The 21,962-nt window shown below is 32.8% G+C and overlaps 1 protein-coding gene across 3 annotated transcripts; it reads right to left on the reverse strand.

Annotated features, from left to right (window-relative positions):
• Nucleotides 1-7,593: 7,593 nt before the first annotated feature.
• Nucleotides 7,594-21,708, reverse strand: LOC111063188 (sugar transporter SWEET1-like). 3 transcript variants are annotated; one of them, XM_039440629.1, is made up of 8 exons: nucleotides 21,516-21,708; nucleotides 20,351-20,452; nucleotides 18,988-19,065; nucleotides 15,302-15,425; nucleotides 13,058-13,216; nucleotides 11,396-11,515; nucleotides 7,950-8,103; nucleotides 7,594-7,763 (listed from the first exon to the last, which is right to left on the reverse strand). In XM_039440629.1, exons 2-7 carry the CDS (start codon nucleotides 20,425-20,427, stop codon nucleotides 7,981-7,983), a joined length of 681 nt encoding a protein of 226 aa, XP_039296563.1. In that variant the 5' UTR covers nucleotides 20,428-20,452; nucleotides 21,516-21,708; the 3' UTR covers nucleotides 7,594-7,763; nucleotides 7,950-7,980. The 3 variants fall into 3 exon arrangements, with proteins under 3 accessions (XP_039296563.1, XP_039296562.1, XP_039296561.1); XM_039440628.1 differs by lacking the exon at nucleotides 7,594-7,763 and having other exon boundaries at nucleotides 7,929-8,103; nucleotides 21,504-21,676; XM_039440627.1 differs by lacking the exons at nucleotides 7,594-7,763; nucleotides 21,516-21,708 and adding an exon at nucleotides 20,628-20,825 and having other exon boundaries at nucleotides 7,929-8,103.
• Nucleotides 21,709-21,962: the final 254 nt, after the last annotated feature.

Genomic DNA, 21,962 nt, shown 5'->3' on the forward strand with positions numbered 1-21,962 from the left:
CTTCTGCTTCGGCTTTTATCCTAACCTAGAAATTCTCACAGAAATATTTAATGTAATGACACTTAAAAACAATTTCAACTGTTCTTGTGACTAGAAAACTTTAGTCCGGGTATTCCAATTATTTTTACCACACAATCAAACCGAGAAACACACTAGAAAACATTCATTTATCGATCGTAACGAGAGCGGCCACACGCACAACTGTCTTGTTTGAACTTTCCAACTCTACTCTTATGTGAAACTAACATTTACTATTTTCTATACTGGAGCAAAACATCGAATAGAAAATAAAGAAGAGCCCATCTAACACAAAACTACTTGTACTAAAATTCAATTGACTAACTCACTCAACCTTCAACGTCACATGAACTAGAATGCTGTGAAAACTATAATATTGATAATAATTCAGATACCGTACATGTGTCAAAATTTATTGAATCAAGCAAATTTACCTAAAAATCTACATTTAATAAACTGTATTAAAATCTTGTCCACATCTAGTTGAAAAAGACAAAATATTAGTTGAATTTTAACCAATGATGATCAAACACTGCAAAAGTCAATGAGAGAAGTGGATAATGTATTGACTCTGTTAAATATTAGCCTATATGGTTCAATTTCATGAATAGTTCGTTGAATCAGGCCTTAAGGCTGTTTGGTACACTTTTTTATTATTCAAATTGGATAATCTTTTTCAATATAATTGTTAAGATCATTATAAGTGTGAGAAAAAGTGGCAACTGAAATTTTTAAGTGGTCTAATAAGCGAGTTATGGGTTGTTGAAGTGCTAACTCAGTTTTCTTTCCAATTTTCTTTAATGCGATTCTCTGCATTAATTAATTATATTTCTACACTGTCAAAAACATAATTGTCATCGTTGTGGACCTAGAAAAGGATAGTATAACCGGCTTTGTTGAATGATAGACAAGGATAGCAAAACTAAAGTTGATGAAATACTGTCATTATAACGTGGACCTCACTATACATATACGGTACACTGTATATTTCTAATTCTTTGAGATGTTGTGTACGGTAGTTTTCGGTCAGGAGAACATAAAACTCATAATTAAAGAAAACAGATTTGTTGATCATATTTCAAGTGGAATCCGACTCAGAGGACCATAAAATCACCAATCAAACCAATTAATCACAAAGAAATTATGTAAAAACTGGTCAGGTTGCAAGCCACGCCTACTTTCTCCTCATTGGTCTAAGACTATATCAGACCTATAGTGAAATTTCTGTTCAAATTCAAATAGTTTTTATTCCTTCAAGTATTTACAGTGAAACATGAAAAAAACTCAATATTACAGAATTCATCCACAAAGACTAAACGTCTGCTTGTGGAGAAGAGTGACAAGCAGCCACAACATAAAATAATTATAAAAGAAAATATAAACTTCAGAATAGAATAATGATAATAATGGATTAAATACAAATTCAAATAAAAGTAAAATAGTAAATAATACTTAATTGAGAGATAAAAGATAAAAATATTAACTAAAATTAGGATTGATTTCATTTCTTGTGCAGGCCAAGAAATCCCAGGGGAATGAAGGAGGCTTCCTGTTTAACATTGTTTTGCTATCCTTGTCTATCATCAGACAAAGCTGGTAGTTCTATCCTTTTCCAAATCCAAAAAACTATTGCTAAATTCTTTGTGGTTTGCGTCCTGTTTAACATTGTTTTGCTATCCTTGTCTATCATTAGACAAAGCTAATAGTTCTATCCTTTTCCAACTCCAAAAAACTATTGCGAAATTCGTTGTAGTTTGCGTCCTGTTTAACATTGTTTTGCTATCCTTGTCTATCATTAGACAAAGCTTATAGTTCTATCCTTTTCCAACTCCAAAAAAACTATTGCCAAATTCTTTGCAGTTCGCGTCCTGTTTAACATTGTTTTGCTATCCTTGTCTATCATCAGACAAAGCTGATAGTTCTATCCTTTTCCAACTGCAAAATATTGACAAATTCTTTGTAGACTATGACCCGGTTTTTCAAAACAACCTTCTCTGATTGATTATCGTGGAATTAATCACGGTTAAAATTTAACCGGCTGTTGTGCAACCGGCACTATGTATTATAATAAACTACCAAAATATTTAATATCAATAATAATTACGTATATCTACTAATGAATCGTGAAAACTATATTAAATTAATCAATAAATTGAAAAAAATTTATTTGACATTTCAATTAAAAAATGACCTAAGTCAGGGTCGAAATTAATTGTTGAACTATTTTAAAGTTTTTTTTTCTTTTTGAAATAAAGGGTACTACAAGATTTTTATCTTGTTTTTATTATTAAATTAAAAATATGATTGATCATTCTTAACAAGAATCAACAGTTAATATCAGATCAGACATAGCAGGATAGCTTGAATAACACAGCTATCTACTACATTATAGAAGATGGTAGAAAAAGGAGATTGGCAACCACGATGTTCTATCATTTCCACAGATTTTGAAACATGAATCCCACTACAGAGCTTTAGGCCCAATCATCTCTCATTATCATCATCATCTGGTTCATTTCCAAAGCACAACACTGAGGCTCAACTGACATTTACGCGACTCAGGTGGAGAAGAGACTGGACTCTAGTGGAGAGCATGTGTTTCCAAATGGTGACACGCAGACCAGTCGATTCTAGTCTCCGCGACGTCACCATTTTGAAACACATGCTTTCCACTAGAGTCCAGTCTCTTCTCCACCTGAGTCGCCCAAGTGAGAGTTGAGCCTAAGTCGGTATCATCATAGTGAAAAGATAGCATAAGAAGATATCCCATAGTTTGTAGAATTAATTCAAAGTTTGGAAGTATCAAATTATGGTGTTGTGTATCAAGTTGAGATGATACAGTATCATGTGGTGTTGATACTGTATCATTTATGGTGATATGACATGGTTTATGTTGCAAATGTCACTTTCAACTGAAGCCGATAATCCTAGTAGTTGTTTTTTGTGAAGCTATGTGACACTGGTAGTCTCTCATACTGTGCCCTTCTTACACTCTCACACTCCCAACAACACACTAATAATAGACAGTAGTCGACAGAAGAGTTGATATCAGCTAGTTATTGGTGACATCAGCTAGAGTTGACAGAAATCGGCTTCAAATTTGGAACTTAAACGACCTATACCATAGTATAATTAGTCTGTTAAATTTATAAAAACAATATAGAAACTTGATATACCCTTTATTATTTAAAATATTACAACTAGTTTCGAACATTAGGTCATTTTCAAGTTAAAATTATTAGGTCATTTTAGTCTGTTAATTAGTTATAATTAAATGATTATCAAGTCTAATTAAAGGATATCTCATTATGCTATCTTTTCTCTATGGTAACATCTTAATCTGAATAAATAAAAATAGATATCTTCAGGATTTAATAAGTAGAATAAGAATGAAACAGAATGGACAATTTTTCAAAAAATATTATTTGAAGCATATAGAACAATAATTCAATCAACTAACATAATTATATAATACTTCCAACTTTTAATTATCAACATTCATTGTACATTTAATCTTGATTGAAAAAGACTAAGAAATTGTCAGAAAACCACAGATTTATTGATACTTAGAAAGACCGGTTTCGGTTATTACACCATTGTCAATCTCTGATAAACTCAGAGTGTATCACAGTTTGACAATGGTGTAATAACCGAAGCCGGTCTTTCTAAGTATCAATAAATCTGTGGTTTTTTGACAATTTCTTAGTCTTTGATTCAACAATTCAGCCAAAAATACTTCATAAGCGTGAATTATACCGAGTGTTCCAAAAAGAATGACCCAATTTCAAACAGTTATAATCATTTTAAAAAATGGTGTATACAAAGCAATTTTACATCAAATTGATCACAGACGTATCAAGTTAATGATGATGTATTATAAGTGTTTTATGTTCCCTCCTTTTTAGACTCGGACGACATCTAGACGGTAGCCAAATTCATTCCAGACTGTTCGCAAGATGTCTGTCTTCTCGGACTGTAGCTACTGCATCAGTTATCCTGGTTTTCAGCTCCACAATACCTACTAGACAATAGTAGTTCTATGAACAGTAGACCTCGCGCTTAGTAAGTTACATTGACCTGTTGTTATGTTTTCTCACAAAAAATAATAAATAATTTATAAATTTAAAATGTCAAGAAAGAATCCTAAATAAACAAAGAGCTTTCTATCCTATCGTACCGTGACGTGTCGTCCCGGAATGTGAGTGTGAGCGCTGTTATCAGGTCTGGCTGCAACTGTCTACAACGTTGATGGAAAGATACAATTTTCAAGATGTTCGATGTATTTGAACGGGTAGTATTATAGTCCACTTGACAGCTGATTTATGATGAATAGTTCTATAGTCTGATTTCTACGGTAATATTGGCGTATGAAGTAGGCTCCTTTTTCCTTTTTCCCTATCCTTGAAATGCAAAATTTACAAAAACCTTGTATATACGTTAACGCGAAATTTAAAAAGGAACATACCTGTCAAATTTCATAAAAATCTATTACCGCGTTTCACAGTAAATGCGCAACATATAAACATTCAAACATTAACCATCATAAACCTGTGAGTAAATTTGATGTAAAATTGGGTTGTGTACACCATTATTTGAAATGAATATAACTGTTTAAAATTGGGCAATTCTTTTTGAAACACTCGGTATTGGATTCACAACTGGTTTATTTATCTAAATATTCATTGGTTCATCCAAAAATACAAATTTATCAATTCTGAACACTAAGCTAATACTGTATTATTGATTGGTGGAATTGTAATATACTAGTAAATTTAAATTAATTTTAGATTTTTTAGAATAATCAGTAGTCTACATTTATCACTATAAGAAATATTATATAAATCTATTTTTAAAACTTCAAGTTTTTCTAAATACAATACATAATTTGAATTAAAACCATTAATATTAATCACAGATTAAATCACTGATCTACATTTATGTGAACGGAGATTAAAGTTTGAACCATGATTAAATTATCAATCTCAGATTGAATCTTGATCAATGGTTGCAAACGATCGAAACAGAGATCAAAGTGTGATCAATGATCAAATCATAATCGGAGATCAAACTTGATCAATGGCTACATATTAAAGTAAACAAAAATCAAAGTTTGATAATTGATCAAATAATTAATCGGAGATCAAACTTAATCAATGGTTACAAACCAAAGTAAACAGAGATCACAGTTTAATCAATGATTAACTCATTAATCGGAGATCAAACTTGATCAATGGTTACAAACCAAAGTAAACAGATATTAAGTTTGATCAATGATTAACTCATTAATGGGAGATCAAACTTGATCAATGGTTACAAACCAAAGTAAACAGAGAACACAGTTTGATCAATGATTAACTACTCATCAATGTGGAATCAAAGTTACAATCCAAATTAAACAGAGACCAAAGTTTGATAAATTATCAAATAATTAGAGATCAAACTTGATCAATGGTTACAAACCAAAGTAAACAAAGAACAAAGATTGATCAATGATTAATTCATCAATGTGAAATCAAAGTTACAATCAAAATTAAACAGAGACCAAAGTTTGATAAATTATCAAATAATTAATCAGAGATCAAACTTGATCAATGGTTACAAACTGAGTGTCAGTTCATAAATTTTAGAAATAGTCGAGCAATAAAAATTTATAATTTTATTGGCCTTGATAGATATCACGATTTAATTCTAAAATACTTCAAGATAAAGATATTGGAATTATTCTATTATAGTATGAGGATTTATTATAGGCATACAAAAATATAATTTTTGTGCATTGAAAGCACATTTTCACACTTCAAACATGTTTTTACAATCTAAAAGATATTCAACTCAAATCTAAGTACATTGTCACACTACATACAAGTTTTAAAAACCTGCAAACAAGTTTTATCACATAAAACCATTTTTCAAACACAAAAAAAAGTTTTACCACCATAAAAACATAATTTTCAATCTGTAAAACCTATTGCTGTTAAGATTAAAAACATCTTGAAAGTGAGTTTACACATTCCAAATATGTTTTATTACCTGAACACATATTATTTGAAACACAAAAGCTGGGTTTACACCAAAGTTATTAACAAAATGTTAATAACTCAATCCTTATAGATTCTATTTTATTGGACGGAACTTGACATATACGTGTATGATAAGTTATATTCAATCTGATAGAATCTATAAGGAATAAGTACTTAACAAAAGTGAAAGTGAAATCTTAACCTTATTCTTTTTTGAAACTTTTATTTGTAAAAATTTGAGAGAAGACAGTTTTGGGCTATGCCTGTTGTCTTCTCCCAATCATATTATATTTATTATAATTATGATCTGTAATGACAATGGAATAAATAAATTATAAAGAATAAATAAACATTTTGTTAATAACTTTGGTGTAAACGCAGCTTAAAAAACATATTTTAGTAATCTCAGAGCATTTTCATGCCATCAAATTTGAAAAAAATTTAACACTTTGAAAATTCCTTGAGGAAAGTTTAAGCATTATGTTTGAAACACACAATCAGCAAAAATCTCAAAACATTATGACAAGTTTAAAATGGTTTATCAACTGAAAACCTGTTAAAATAATTAAAATAAAGAAAAGGATGGGCTTATACATGTAGGGGATAGGAAATTCACGGATGACCCATCATCACGTCTCAACTACTCAACTGATTAACTTGAAATACTGCATATAAATTCTTAATTTACCGAGGATGGTTATAGGCCTATTTTCAATTCTCCAAGATCTCAGTAGGTCCAGTTTGTCAAGTTTTCAATCATACCCTTGCGGAGCACGGGTTACCTGCTAGTTATTACATAAAAACGTTTCAGTCACCTGAAACATGTTTTAAATCACCTGAGAGATGATTACATGGCATAAGGGCATGTTAAAACATCTGAAACAAGTTAAAATAGTCTAAAAACGCGTTTCAGCAGCTCAAAAACTTGTTTACAGTCACTTAGAAAGATTTATATCACCAAATCACATGTTTTAATCACCTGCAAACATGTTTCAACCACCTAGAAACATGTTTCTCTAACTAATCACATGTGTTAATCATCTGAAACAAGTTAAAATAGTCTAAAAACGCGTTTCAACAACTCAAAAACATGTTTTCAGTCACCTAAAAAGGTTTATATCACCAAATCACATGTTTTAATCACCTGCAAACAAGTTTCAACCACCTAGAAACATGTTTCTCTCACTAATCACATGTATTAATCATCTGAAACAAGTTAAAATATTCTAAAAACGCGTTTCAACAACTCAAAAACTTGTTTTCAGTCACCTAAAAAAGGTTTATATCACCAAATCACATGTTTTAATCACCTGCAAACATGTTTCAACCACCTAGAAACATGTTTCTCTCACTAATCACATGTATTAATCATCTGAAACAAGTTAAAATATTCTAAAAACGCGTTTCAACAACTAAAAAAACATGTTTTCAGTCACCTAAAAAGGTTTATATCACCAAATCACATGTTTTAATCACCTGCAAACAAGTTTCAACCACCTAGAAACATGTTTCTCTCAGTAATCACATGTATTAATCATCTGAAACAAGTTGAAATATTCTAAAAACGCGTTTCCAACAACTTAAAAACTTGTTTACGGTCACCTAAAAAGGTTTATATCACCAAATCACATGTTTTAATCACCTGTAAACATGTTTCAACCACCTAGAAACATGTTTCTCTCACTAATCACATGTTTTTATCACCTGCAAACATGTTTCAACCACCTAGAAACAAGCTTCTCTCACTAATCACATGTTTTAATCACCTGCAAACATGTTTCAACCACCTAGAAACATGTTTTTCTCACTAATAAAATGTTTTAATCACCTGTAAACATGTTTCAACCACCTAGAAACATGTTTTTCTCACTAATAAAATGTTTTAATCACCTGTAAACATGTTTCAACCACCTAGAAACATGTTTCTCTCACTCTTGTACTGTTATTGGATGATCAATCTAGCTGACTGGTCCTTCAGATAGACATTGGGTGATTGGTAAGATGGATAAATTGCAAATAATAGAAGTTGAAAGGACGCCAGAACAAAGCCGATCATGTTTGGATACTGTAACAGACAAAATCAACCAATACATATTGAATTGAATAATTTTTATTCGCCAAAAAAGCAAAATAAACTTTACAAAAAATAAATAAGTATATGCTACTGCACTGGACTGAAATACATTGGTTTTGAATATTTAATGATGAAAAGTATTTGACAATTTCTATTTGTGTTTTAACGGATTAAAATTTGCTATTTGTGTCCCAACGAATAAAGTTGGATTCCCACATATCAGTGAAAATAAACAATGAGAATACTATCATAGAGAAATGTTAGCATAAGAAGATATCCCATGGTATAGGTCGTTTATGTTCCAAATTTCAAACAAACCGATATTTTGTCAACTCAAGCCGATTACAGTCAACTGTCTATAGTTAAATATTTATAGTAGTAGTATTACAACCCTATTATTATAGAATATAGCTGACTATGCAATGTCTTCTTTATGTCTCAATTAATTATTTTCAGTTAGTTCTACTCAAACTCTTGACGAGAGCACTCGGCTCCCGAAATTCTTGAATTCGGTATTTTCTGTAGTTGTAGTGTTAATAAAGTTTCAATTTTTAAAAACTCAGTCGTGTCATCCAATCACATAACTTATGATTACTGTGTTGTTGGGAGTGTAAAGCCTAGTTTACACATCGCCAATTGGCGAGACAGTTGTCTTTGGACAATTGTCATCACGTGGTTGCGGATTCTCGGAGGCCAGGCCAGTTGAACGGAAAGATGTTTATACGCGACCAACTATTGGAACGGCAGTTGGCAGCTAAATATGGCCGAGCTCTCGTCATCTGTTGTGACTGAACTGGCAAAACCAAGACAGCGCTACTGGCCAACACCGTTCACACGGCGCCAATTGTCGCGACAACTGAGATGCCGAGTGGTGGGGGGCTCGCTGGGCCCAATTGACTGTCCTCAGTCTAATCACGGAGACAATTGAATTCCGGGCCAATTGGCAAGACAATTAGCCTGGAATGTTTATACAGAGACATCAATTTCATGCCAGTCAGTTGCCTTATGTCAATTGTCTCGCCAATTGGCATTGTATAAACTAGGCTTAAGAAGGGCACAGTATGAGAGACTACCAGCGTCACATAGCTTCACCAAAAACAACTACTAGGACTAACAGCTTCAGTTAGCACTCACATTTGCAACATAGACACCCTATACACTGTCTATTATTAGTGTGTTGTTGGGAGTGTAAGAGTGTAAGAAGGGCAGTATGAGAGACTACCAGCGTCACATAGCTTCACCAAAAACAACTACTAGGACTATCGGCTTCAGTTAACACTCATATTTGCAACATAGACACCCTATACACTGTCTATTATTAGTGTGTTGTTGGGAGTGTAAGAGTGTGAGAAGGGCACAGTATGAGAGACTACCAGCGTCACATAGCTTCACCAAAAACAACTACTAGGACTATCGGCTTCAGTTAACACTCACATTTGCAACATAGACACCCTCTAACACTGTCTATTATTAGTGTGTTGTTGGGAGTGTAAGAGTGTAAGAAGGGCACAGTATGAGAGACTACCAGCGTCACATAGCTTCACCAAAAACAACTACTAGGACTATCGGCTTCAGTTAACACTCACATTTGCAACATAGACACCCTATACACTGTCTATTATTAGTGTGTTGTTGGGAGTGTAAGAGTGTAAGAAGGGCAGTATGAGAGACTACCAGCGTCACATAGCTTCACCAAAAACAACTACTAGGACTATCGGCTTCAGTTAACACTCATATTTGCAACATAGACACCCTATACACTGTCTATTATTAGTGTGTTGTTGGGAGTGTAAGAGTGTGAGAAGGGCACAGTTTGAGAGACTACCAGCGTCACATAGCTTCACCAAAAACAACTACTAGGACTATCGGCTTCAGTTAACACTCACATTTGCAACATAGACACCCTATACACTGTCTATTATTAGTGTGTTGTTGGGAGTGTGAGAGTGTAAGAAGGGCACAGTATGAGAGACTACCAGCGTCACATAGTTTCACCAAAAACAGCTACTAGGACTATCGGCGTCAGTTAACACACAAATTTGTAAGATAACGGTCCTACACTATGGCATATCTTCTTATACTATTTTTTCTGTATGATATAACTTACAATATTGAAGAAACAGCTAACGAGCTAAGGACATTTAAATGTGAGGAATAAACAGCCATAAAATATCACCTACCTGAATTTAAATAAATATATCATAATTAAAAAAAAACATTAGTTATTATTGTTGATATTTACCTGCATAAACATGTTTTAATAACTCCACACATTACCCATTGAATAGAACAAGCCATGGTCTTCAAAGTGAGAGGAAAAAGACAGTCATCAGATGTCATTTCCTAAGAGGTAATAAATCTATACTATATAATAAGAGAGAGTAGGGTTGTGTTTGTTCGTGTGTTCGTGTGTTCGCATCAAAACATGTCAACTTGTGGATTGCATACCGGAAAAACGGGAATGATTTAGATCTCCAAATTTTGCACATAGATTCTAAAAATATCAATCTCGTGCACCTGGAAGCCCAGATTTAAACTTTCCTTCTAGATTTTTCAGAATTAATGTTTAAATTTCATTAATGGTACATTCGATTTCATTAAAAAATCACCAAATCATATGGTCGAAATTAAAAAAGGAACATTTGTTTCTATATTTCTTTCTACCTGAAAAACATAGTTTTGAAACTTCGTTTTCCTGATGCAATGTTTAGGCCTACACGTGGCATGGATTATTAATTTTTCAGCTAGAACAATTTTTGAGACAAATGCTAAATAAACGTCTACAGTTTCATCAATGCTGTATCGGCAATATGAAAACGCATGCAGTTAATATGTCTTTCAATGAAGGCGTTGTTATTTACATAAAGAGATTATATTCTTCCATTTCTATTTAATTAAAATTCCAAAATTATTCGAGCCCTGATAGAATGACTGACTCACTGTACATAGGCCTATTTTAAATTCTTCTAGATTTCATTACGTCAAGTTTTAAGAAAGACCCTTGCGAAGCACGGGTTACCTGCTAGTACTATAATAAAGGAAAGAACTGGCTTATACAGGTAGGGGATAGGAAATTCACGAATGACGCATCATCACGTCTCAACTACTCAACACTGATTAACTTGACATTTTGCATATAGATTCTCAATTAACCGAGGATGGTTATAGGCATATTTCCAATTCTTCAAGATTTCAGTTTGTCAATTTTTAAAAAAGACCCTTGGGTTACCTGCTAGTATAACATAATTTTAAAAATGAATTGATTATTCTTGTTGATATTTACCTGCATAAAAGTATTTTTGATGATGACTCCATAGGTATACCATTGTAGAGATACCACCCAAGTCATTAGAATGAGAGGGAAAGGTAGGGTTTCAGTATTCTTCATCCTTATCACATGGTACTGGAAAATAATTATTTCATTATAAAACAGGTTATAAATTATTAAAAACATCTTCATTTGCATCAAAACATCCCTCTCTACTTCTCTACTTTTTTGTTGGGAAATATAATACATATCAATGAAATGAAATAAAAACTTTTGATAGAGTTACCAGGAATGATATTTTGGGTATCTTACCCCAAGAATGGATATTAATGTGTTGAAACTTGGCCAATTTATATAGATACAACACAATATTATCTCATATGGCATTTCAACTTCATATCGTTCAATCAATCAGTTTAAAGCTGTGCAAAGGCTAAAAAATAAACTTTCTACTGGTGATATTTTTCAAAGTTTTTTGATTTTTATATTATCAAGTTATCAAAATAAAAAAAGGTTTTCTCAGGAAAACATATTCTTATGTTTTATTTTTATGATCATTACTTTTTGAGATATGAGAGCCCGAAGTTTAAATTTTTTGGGCAGAACATTTCAAATTCGGTAAGAGATGAATCAATGGATTTGAAGGATGAATTCTTCATGATCTAGTAAAACAAGAATTTTCTGAAAATATAGATTTTTGAGAAAGCTATTCAATTTACTGAAAAAAACTTTCAGTTGAGTTATTTTTAGTAAATTTAATAACTTTTTCAATAATCTATATTTTCAGAAAATTTTTGTTCTACTAGATCAACAATACCATGAAGAATTCATCCTCTAGATCTCATGGATTTATCTCTTGCCGAATTTGAAATGTTCTGTCCCAAAAATTTAAACTTTAGGCGCTCATATCTCAAAAAGTAATGATCGGAAAAAATGTTTTCCTGAGAAAACTTTTTCATTTTGATAGCTAGATGATATACAAATCAAAAAACTTTGAAAAATATCACAAGTAGAAAGTTTATTTTCAGCCTTTGCACAGCCTAAGTATCATAATTTCCTTCATCCAAACCAGAGTATTTAAACTGTCAGATTTATGTCGACTCCTCTCTGCACATGGACAAATCATCCACGCAGGGAATATATTCATTATAATATTATTGTTACACTATTATTTTGTAAATATAATGTTTTTTATGAATAAATAAATTTGAGTTCATACTTAAAATTAATTGAATAGTAAGCTATACTGGAATCTATTGTGAATGAGGCTAGTGTATGACCCAGCATATATTTTAATATGCATAAATAACTGAATCTAATCCCTCCCATAGCTCACGTACAAGTCTAGGGTTCATGAGGGCATCATCATCATCAAAAACTCAATCAATACACATTGGGAAACTGAATCAAATGAATGACGTCATGAAATTTGAAAAATTACTTCAAAATTCAGCTGTTTTTGCTTATCAATTTTGATGCATGCCTCTCTTTTACCACACACAAGCCTCGGGCTCATTAGGGCATCATCCTCAGAAAAATCAATACATTAGGAAACAAACAACAAATCAATTTTGATAACTAATCAAAATTACTTCAAAAATTTATTAAATTTATTTCCAGATTCTAAAACAGTACATGAATTAGGTCTACTTCAAATCTGAATTGTAATTTACTCACCAAATTTGAAAGCGGAGCAGCGAAAAATACGAGGGACGTACAACAAGTAATGAGCCCGAATCTTTTTATTGCCAACTTTGTATTTTCTTCATATCTTGCATATAAATGTGTGACAACAATTACTATTAGCACTATGAACATTTGTCTCATCACGACTTTCTGAAAAAATAAAGTGATCAAAAAATATCACAAACGTAATCTTAAAGGAACTTGTTTTTCGGGACCAAGTTTTGCGTATTTCGTCACATATCTTAAAAATTACTTTTCCTCCACCTACTGTCAAAAGTACTTACTTTACTCCCTGAAACATGATACTTAAGTGTCACTTTTTCGCTCTCGGTACTAAAAAACAGAAAAACTCCCTAGGGAGTAAAAGTGACTCCATTTAAATAACATGGGAAGCATCTCTATTTTAAAAACGTACATTTGGAATAGGTCAGAAGGTCTAAGCTCAGATGAGGAAGCATATAGAGTAGTCATTAAACCAACTAAATTCAATACCTCAACCAGACATTTGATCGATATATAAAATTTATGTTTGTATGCTGAAATTATTATTACAAACTTCATATCACTATACCTCTATATATTTTTTTTCTTTTATTCCATGTTATTCAAAATATCAGCCAACGAATATTACCTATTAACTAATCAAATTTGAAACGGGAACTCCATCATAGCTGTAGTTTTGGCTGTCATTGTTGTTACAACTTTAGCCGACAGATAGTGCTGTCGGAGGAGAACTGTGATTACAAGCCAGCTGTTTCTGTTTACTTTTTAGATTATGTTGTAACACATTGTTTGGTCACATACGTTTTTAAAAATTATTTTATTAGCAGTTTTTATAAAAATGTAGGTGGAGGAAAAATGTTGTGTATATCACGAGTGAAAAATGTTTTTTCTCCCTCAGGAAAATTGTTGCCCTCGGCTTTGCCTTGGGCTTCAAACTTTTCCCTCAGGGAGAAAAAACAACACTTTTCACTCTAGATATACAAATAACTATTATCAAACGGTCTGGAAACGGTTTTATTCAATTTCTTAGTTCATTTTACACAAAGTACGCTGAATTTAACATCTTAATTAACAGCCAACAAATACCCGTAGGGCAGGGGAACTGAAATTCAGACGAAATCTTTCACCCTGTATAACTTGGTAACTAAGCATTTTCGGACCTATGTTAGTCAGAACTTTTTTCTTCTTTTGATGTGAGGAATCCCCTGGCTTATGGGCACCTTTTTCAGAACACTCTGTATAATTCAAATGTGTTGGAACATAGTGGGGCGACGAAGGACTACAAATATCCTTCCACTATTTAGTTAATCGGTGAATATTTGCAGTAGAAGTTATATTTATAAATAGATTTCGTTGGATATTTTATAGTGAGGTCCACGTTATAATGGCAGTGAAGAAAGATAGGAGAAGAACGTTGCCAAGTCCCTCCATTTTGCCACTGACTGTACACAGCTGTTACTCAATTCATCCCATTAAATTTAATCTAATAATAATTATCATTTCCTTGATAAAATAATCAATTTAATGTCAAATTCATCAAGAAAATATATTTTTTCATAATTTGATTCAAAAATTTGCTTTCATGACTGAGATCAGATTTTTATTTTTATATTAACCTGAAATGGCGGCTAATTTAAAAAGCTGTGCTGAAAGAATATGAATTTCAAAACAATAGAAATTGAATTATTGGTAGGTATTGTATTCCAATTTCCTTTAAAAATGATAGAAAAATAGAAATCCTATTCAAAAATAAGTAATTTTAATGGATTAATTCTGAAATAACATTTCAATATTATTTATACCGGTACGAGTAGGTCTAACCTATACGGGTAGGCTAACTTAAGCATGGATTGAGTCTAGGATGGTTAGTTATCAACTTTTAAAATGTCATTTCGTAAATTTTAATTTGTGTTTCTCATAAGGTAATAAATAATACATTTGTTTAAAAAATACATTTTAAATCAATTCATACGACTTGTGTACTCAAGTATTTTGATAGAATGAAGAAAAAAATTGCGGCTGAGAATATGGTTTGTTCAGTTTTGTACAGTCACTGTCAAAAGTAAATATAAAATATTCTGGCAAATAGACAACATTGCAAAGCGAGAGAGATAGTGCTATCTGTTTTGTTGTATGATAGAAAAGGACAGCAACAGTATTGTCTATCATACACTGCCATTATAATGTGGACCTCACTATAAATAATTATCATACACTAATTATCTAACTTACTTTTCTTGGCGTGAAAAGGTAATATGTTACAACGCATGCGAACATAAGAATTGTTCCAATAAAATTAACCAACACCGTGGCTTGATCCTCAATCATTAAACCGTAACGAAACCATAGGGAGCATCTGAAAACAAAATTTAAGATAAGACTGAACAATGAATTCAATTTCCACCACAAAAAAAAACAACATATACTTCACAACTATTATTTGGGAAATTAACTGACCAATACATCACGTAAGGTTTGTCAGAGTGTAACTTGTACATCCGTGTTTCGGATGGACACGTTAAACCGTCGGTCTCGGCTGCCTAAAAAGCAGTCGGTAGGTCATGTAAGAGGCCCTGAAATTGATCAGTTGCGGCCTGAAAACTCTGACACCAGATCTGATCCAGCCAGGTCACAAGATATTATTATTATTATTATACTAATAATAAAGTACTAACGATATATATTTTTCTCTATTCAGATTGAGAGATTGAGAAAAAAAGAAGATATCCCATGGTATAGGTAGTTAATGTTCCAAATTTCAAACTCAATCCGATTACTGTCGACTACTGTCTATTATTAGTGTGTTGTTGGGAGTGTAAGAGTGTAAGAAGGGCACAGTATGAGAGACTACCAGCGTCACATAGCTTCACCAAAAACAACTACTAGGACTATCGGCTTCAGTTAACACTCACATTTGCAACATAGACACCCTATACACTGTCTATTATTAGTGTGTTGTTGGGAGTGTAAGAGTGTAAGAAGGGCACAGTATGAGAGACTACCAGCGTCACATAGCTTCACCAAAAACAACTACTAGGACTATCGGCTTCGGTTAACACTCACATTTGCAACATAGACACCCTATACACTGTCTATTATTAGTGTGTTGTTGGGAGTGTAAGAATGTAAGAAGGGCACAGTATGAGAGACTACCAGCGTCACATAGCTTCACCAAAAACAACTACTAGGACTATCGGCTTCAGTTAACACTCACATTTGCAACATAGACACCCTATACACTGTCTATTATTAGTGTGTTGTTGGGAGTGTAAGAGTGTAAGAAGGGCACAGTATGAGAGACTACCAGCGTCACATAGCTTCACCAAAAACAACTACTAGGACTATCGGCTTCAGTTAACACTCACATTTGCAACATAGACACCCTATACACTGTCTATTATTAGTGTGTTGTTTGGAGTGTAAGAAGGGCACAGTATGAGAGACTACCAGCGTCACATAGCTTCACCAAAAACAACTACTAGGACTATCGGCTTCAGTTAACACTCACATTTGCAACATAGACACCCTATACACTGTCTATTATTAGTGTGTTGTTGGGAGTGTAAGAGTGTAAGAAGGGCACAGTATGAGAGACTACCAGCGTCACATAGCTTCACCAAAAACAACTACTAGGACTATCGGCTTCAGTTAACACTCACATTTGCAACATAGACACCCTATACACTGTCTATTATTAGTGTGTTGTTGGGAGTGTAAGAGTGTAAGAAGGGCACAGTATGAGAGACTACCAGCGTCACATAGCTTCACCAAAAACAACTACTAGGACTATCGGCTTCAGTTAACACTAACATTTGCAACATAGACACCCTATACACTGTCTATTATTAGTGTGTTGTTGGGAGTGTAAGAGTGTAAGAAGGGCACAGTATGAGAGACTACCAGCGTCACATAGCTTCACCAAAAACAACTACTAGGACTATCGGCTTCAGTTAACAGTCACATTTGCAACATAGACACCCTATACACTGTCTATTATTAGTGTGTTGTTGGGAGTGTAAGAGTGTAAGAAGGGCACAGTATGAGAGACTACCAGCGACGCATAGCTTCACCAAAAACAACTACTAGGATTACCGGCTTCAGTTAACAGTCACATTTGCAACATAGACACCGTATACACTGTCTATTATTAGTGTGTTGTTGGGAGTGTAAGAGTGTAAGAAGGGCACAGTATGAGAGACTAACAGCGTCACATAGCTTCACCAAAAACAACTACTAGGACTATTGGCTTCAGTTAACACTCACATTTGCAACATAGACTCCCTATACACTGTCTATTATTAGTGTGTTGTTGGGAGTGTAAGAGTGTAAGAAGGGCACAGTATGAGAGACTACCAGTGTCACATAGCTTCACCAAAAACAACTACTAGGACTATCGGCTTCAGTTAACACTCACATTTGCAACATAGACTCCCTATACACTGTCTATTATTAGTGTGTTGTTGGGAGTGTAAGAGTGTAAGAAGGGCACAGTATGAGAGACTACCAGCGTCACATAGCTTTACCAAAAACAACTACTAGGACTATCGGCTTCAGTTAACACTCACATTTGCAACATAGACACCCTATACACTGTCTATTATTAGTGTGTTGTTGGGAGTGTAAGAGTGTAAGAAGGGCACAGTATGAGAGACTACCAGCGTCACATAGCTTCACCAAAAACAACTACTAGGACTATCGGCTTCAGTTAACACTCACATTTGCAACATAGACACCCTATACACTGTCTATTATTAGTGTGTTGTTGGGAGTGTAAGAGTGTAAGAAGGGCACAGTATGAGAGACTACCAGCGTCACATAGCTTCACCAAAAACAACTACTAGGACTATTGGCTTCAGTCAACACTCACATTTGCAACATAGACTCCCTATACACTGTCTATTATTAGTGTGTTGTTGGGAGTGTAAGAGTGTAAGAAGGGCACAGTATGAGAGACTACTAGCGTCACATAGCTTCACCAAAAACAACTACTAGGACTATCGGCTTCAGTTAACACTCACATTTGCAACATAAACGCCCTATACCATGGCATATCTTCTTCTATCTATTCTCTATGCTTGTAGAGACATTTTTGTTTTCCAAATACATTTTCCCATGAAGTGTAAATATATAAATTATGTATGCTATAGATAGAATCAATAATATTACGAGTGGAAAGAGCCAATATTTGTTCTAATCATATGGAATATTGCAAATAGATTCCAAACCGATATTTCAATACAAATGCTGACAGAGTATCAACGGCATTTTGAGCGAATTCTTCATCCCAGAGGGCTCACTTAGTAATTTACATGTTCAACATATTCATTAATTGAAAAAAAACTATTTATTTATATTGAATGAAAAAGACTAAGAAATTGTCAAAAACCACAGATTTATTGATACTTAGACCGGTTTCGGTTGTTACACCATTGTCAATCTCTGATAAACTAAAACTAAATACAAGAGCAGCAGAATTTTTACTAGTAGGCGAGTACTGCTCTTGGTCAAGGGCATGAACGCCTGCCATTGGCCCAGCTAGACTCCTCCCACTTAACGGTGTGACAAAATGGCAGCTTAAGCAACAGAATCGCCATGATGACAAAATGTAGAATTTAAATTATCTAATAAGCCGCCATTTTTTCACACCGTTGAGTGGGAGGAGACTGTCTAGCTGGGCCAATGGCAGGCGTTCATGCCCTTGACCAATAGCAGTACTCGCCTACTAGTATAAATTCTGCTGCTCTTGTATTTAGTTTTAGTTTATCAGAGATTGACAGTGGTGTAATAACCGAAACCGGTCTTTCAAAGTATCAATAAATCTGTGGTTTTTGGCAATTTCTTAGTCTTTTTCATTCAATCTGAATAATTACCACAATATCAACTTCTCAACTACACAAAAAGTATTTATTTATACTAACGACAGAAATCCAGCGATAAACGGAAATCCCGACTCCTGCTCTGTGGAACCTTTTTTCATGAATTTTTGACAAACCAACCTGAAAAATAAAATACCTATGATTATTGCATCCGAAAATACATAGTATAGAATATCATATTAGTAATAGTATAGTACATAATATTGAGGTGCACGTTATAATGGCAGTGTTTGATTACATTTGATGTTGCTATCCTTGTCTATCATTCAACAAAGTGGATGGCGCTATCTCTTTCTCGCTTTGATCATCCTTCAACAATGTAGGATTAATAATTAATTAACAAAATATTTCATCTTAATTATGAAATTCATTATAGAATTATTGAAAAATACAATTCCTTGCTTGATAAAATATAACTGATTATTTTGAACGAGAATGAACAGTTGATATTACATCAATAAACCTGTAGAGGGTCAGGGCAATGAGGAAAACTACAGTAATCTATTGTGTATTGACTCTGCTACCAAATTGGATAGAATTTTCTCGTACTTCTCTAGTTATTTGAAATATAGACAATTTGTGAATGATTTAGAGTGATTTAAATTCTCAAGAGACAAACATTTAAACTGAAAAAAAAACTTTCTGGATTGCTTAGCATGTTATTTTTCAATTTGAATTGGCAGTGATATACTTCCGCTTTACAAGTTCACAATTCACATTGACACTGTAATTAATGTATTGATTGTATACCAACCTCTTTGTATGTTTCATGGGAACAAACACAAATAAAATATTCTATTCTATTCAATAAACCTGTAGCAGTTACCGTCTATAGAAGGCATTGACAAGACAGAGGATCGGCAACGTTGTTCTCCTTTCTTTCTCCGCTGCCATTATAACGTGGACCTCACTTATAGTATGTCGAATACATAGTATGACTATAGTGAGGTCCACGTTATAATGGCAGTACCCTATTTGATAAACACAATGTTGCTATCCTTGTCTATCATTCCACAAAGCAGATAGCTCTATCTTTCTCTACTTCCACAAAGCAGGCATATTGTGTTTTAACAATCCAGAAATATAATTAATTAACAAAATATTGAATGTCAATTATAAAATTTTGTTATTGGTTCATGGAAAAATAAAATATAACTGATTGTTTTAAACAAGAATGGACCGTCAAATCCTTCAAGATTTGAGTAGGTCTAGTTTTAAAGTAGACCTAGCGGAGCACGGGTTACCTGCTAGAAATAAAATGAAGGATACTTGATAATAATTTGATTTCATTGTGTTATAATATTATTTTAAATATACTTACATCCCAGACATGAACTGAAAAATAGTGCTTGTGTTCTAATATTATAAATATACTGTTTTCCAATATTATTATAAATATACTTACATCCCAGACATAAACTGGAGAATAGTGCTTATTGTGGCAGTCACTATAAGTATTTCCTTTATATCTTCCAGAATCATCTTAGAGTTTCAATTTTTTACATATCTGTAAATTGATAACAATTTTGAGTCACATTTGAATTTTCAATTGATGAATAAGACAGTAGGAGAGTCTAGAAAAGTAACAATAAAATACGAAAAATTATGTATTATTTTCTAGTTTTTCAAATTGTATTTGTATTTGATGAACAAGATTAACTAAAAAAAAGAATAGTACATACGTAATTACATAGAACTATACAATCAACACAATCCACAGCAAGTCAAACTCTCTTGCTATCAATTAACGATTTGAAAATAAATTTAAGTTAGCTTTTACCAAAGACCAAGTGAAAAATTAAATCGAAGTTATAAGTAGGTAATCATATTTAATAAAAATAGTCTACAGTCAAGACACGTCAAGTTATTTTGAGTGTATTTATAGGTTATTTCAACAATCTAGGCTACTTCATACGTGTCTGTTCTATGCAATGTTTTCCATAAAATGCAAATTTGAGTATGATCATTGATCAAATTGCTACGTATACACATGTTAAGCAAGTGAAGCACAACGTTATAATACTGGTACTGTTTCTGCATTCAAATATATGTAGATTTGGAGTTTTTATATATTTCAAGTAGGCTATATTGAATAAAAGTATTATACTTTCAACATCATCACAAATCACCTGAAGTAATTGACTACATTGTCATTTTGAGATAAAGAAGATCCTAAATGGAAATCACAGTTTTTTTGAGGGACACACCAAAATGAGATTAAAAGACTAAAAATCAAGAGATAAAACACCTCAAATAAAGCAAATTAATTAGGTATTTTAAATTTGAAATAATTAAATTATGTTTCAATTTAGGTATAAATTAAAGTTTTGAGGAGTAGAGTGAGATGAGAATAAAAAATACATAGGCTAACCTAAAAAAACCGAGATTATTGTCAGGGAGGATTTCAGGTAATAAGAGGTGAAAAGTGTACATTTCTATATTTAAATTTATAAGAAACGAATAATATAAGATGATTTTATATTAAATAGATAACTGTAGAAGAGAACAAATCAGTGAATAATAGGCCTACAACTAAAGAGGAAAGTATCTTGACATGCCGTTGTACTTACTAATATTAATGTAGTATAAAATGATATTCCTGCAGTTTTTATTGCAGAAACAGAAGGAAAATATTTTGAGCACCTTTTCAACTATGATTTGGGATTTTTTAACAATAAAAAACAATGTAAAGAATAAATCCCAAATATTTTACAGCCAGTAAACAATGAAAGATAACCACGTTCAATGTTTTTGTTTGACGATAAACGAAAACGATACCGATAGGTCGATATCACAATATCGATATATCGGAAGTAGCTATTTGAATATATCGATAGTCGACAGAATGGAGTGGGAAGTTTGAATTTGATTTTAATATTCCTCTTCAGAGAATAAAGAAATTATGTAAATTTGAATTGAATTCAATAAAAACTTATAAATTCAGGGCTACTTTCTTGTATTTATAAAATAGAATTATAGTGAAAAGGGTAGATATAAAGGGTACTATAATTCTATTT

This window comes from Nilaparvata lugens, chromosome 14, assembly GCF_014356525.2.
Source record: "Nilaparvata lugens isolate BPH chromosome 14, ASM1435652v1, whole genome shotgun sequence".
In the NCBI taxonomy this organism is placed as follows: Eukaryota; Metazoa; Arthropoda; class Insecta; order Hemiptera; family Delphacidae; genus Nilaparvata; species Nilaparvata lugens.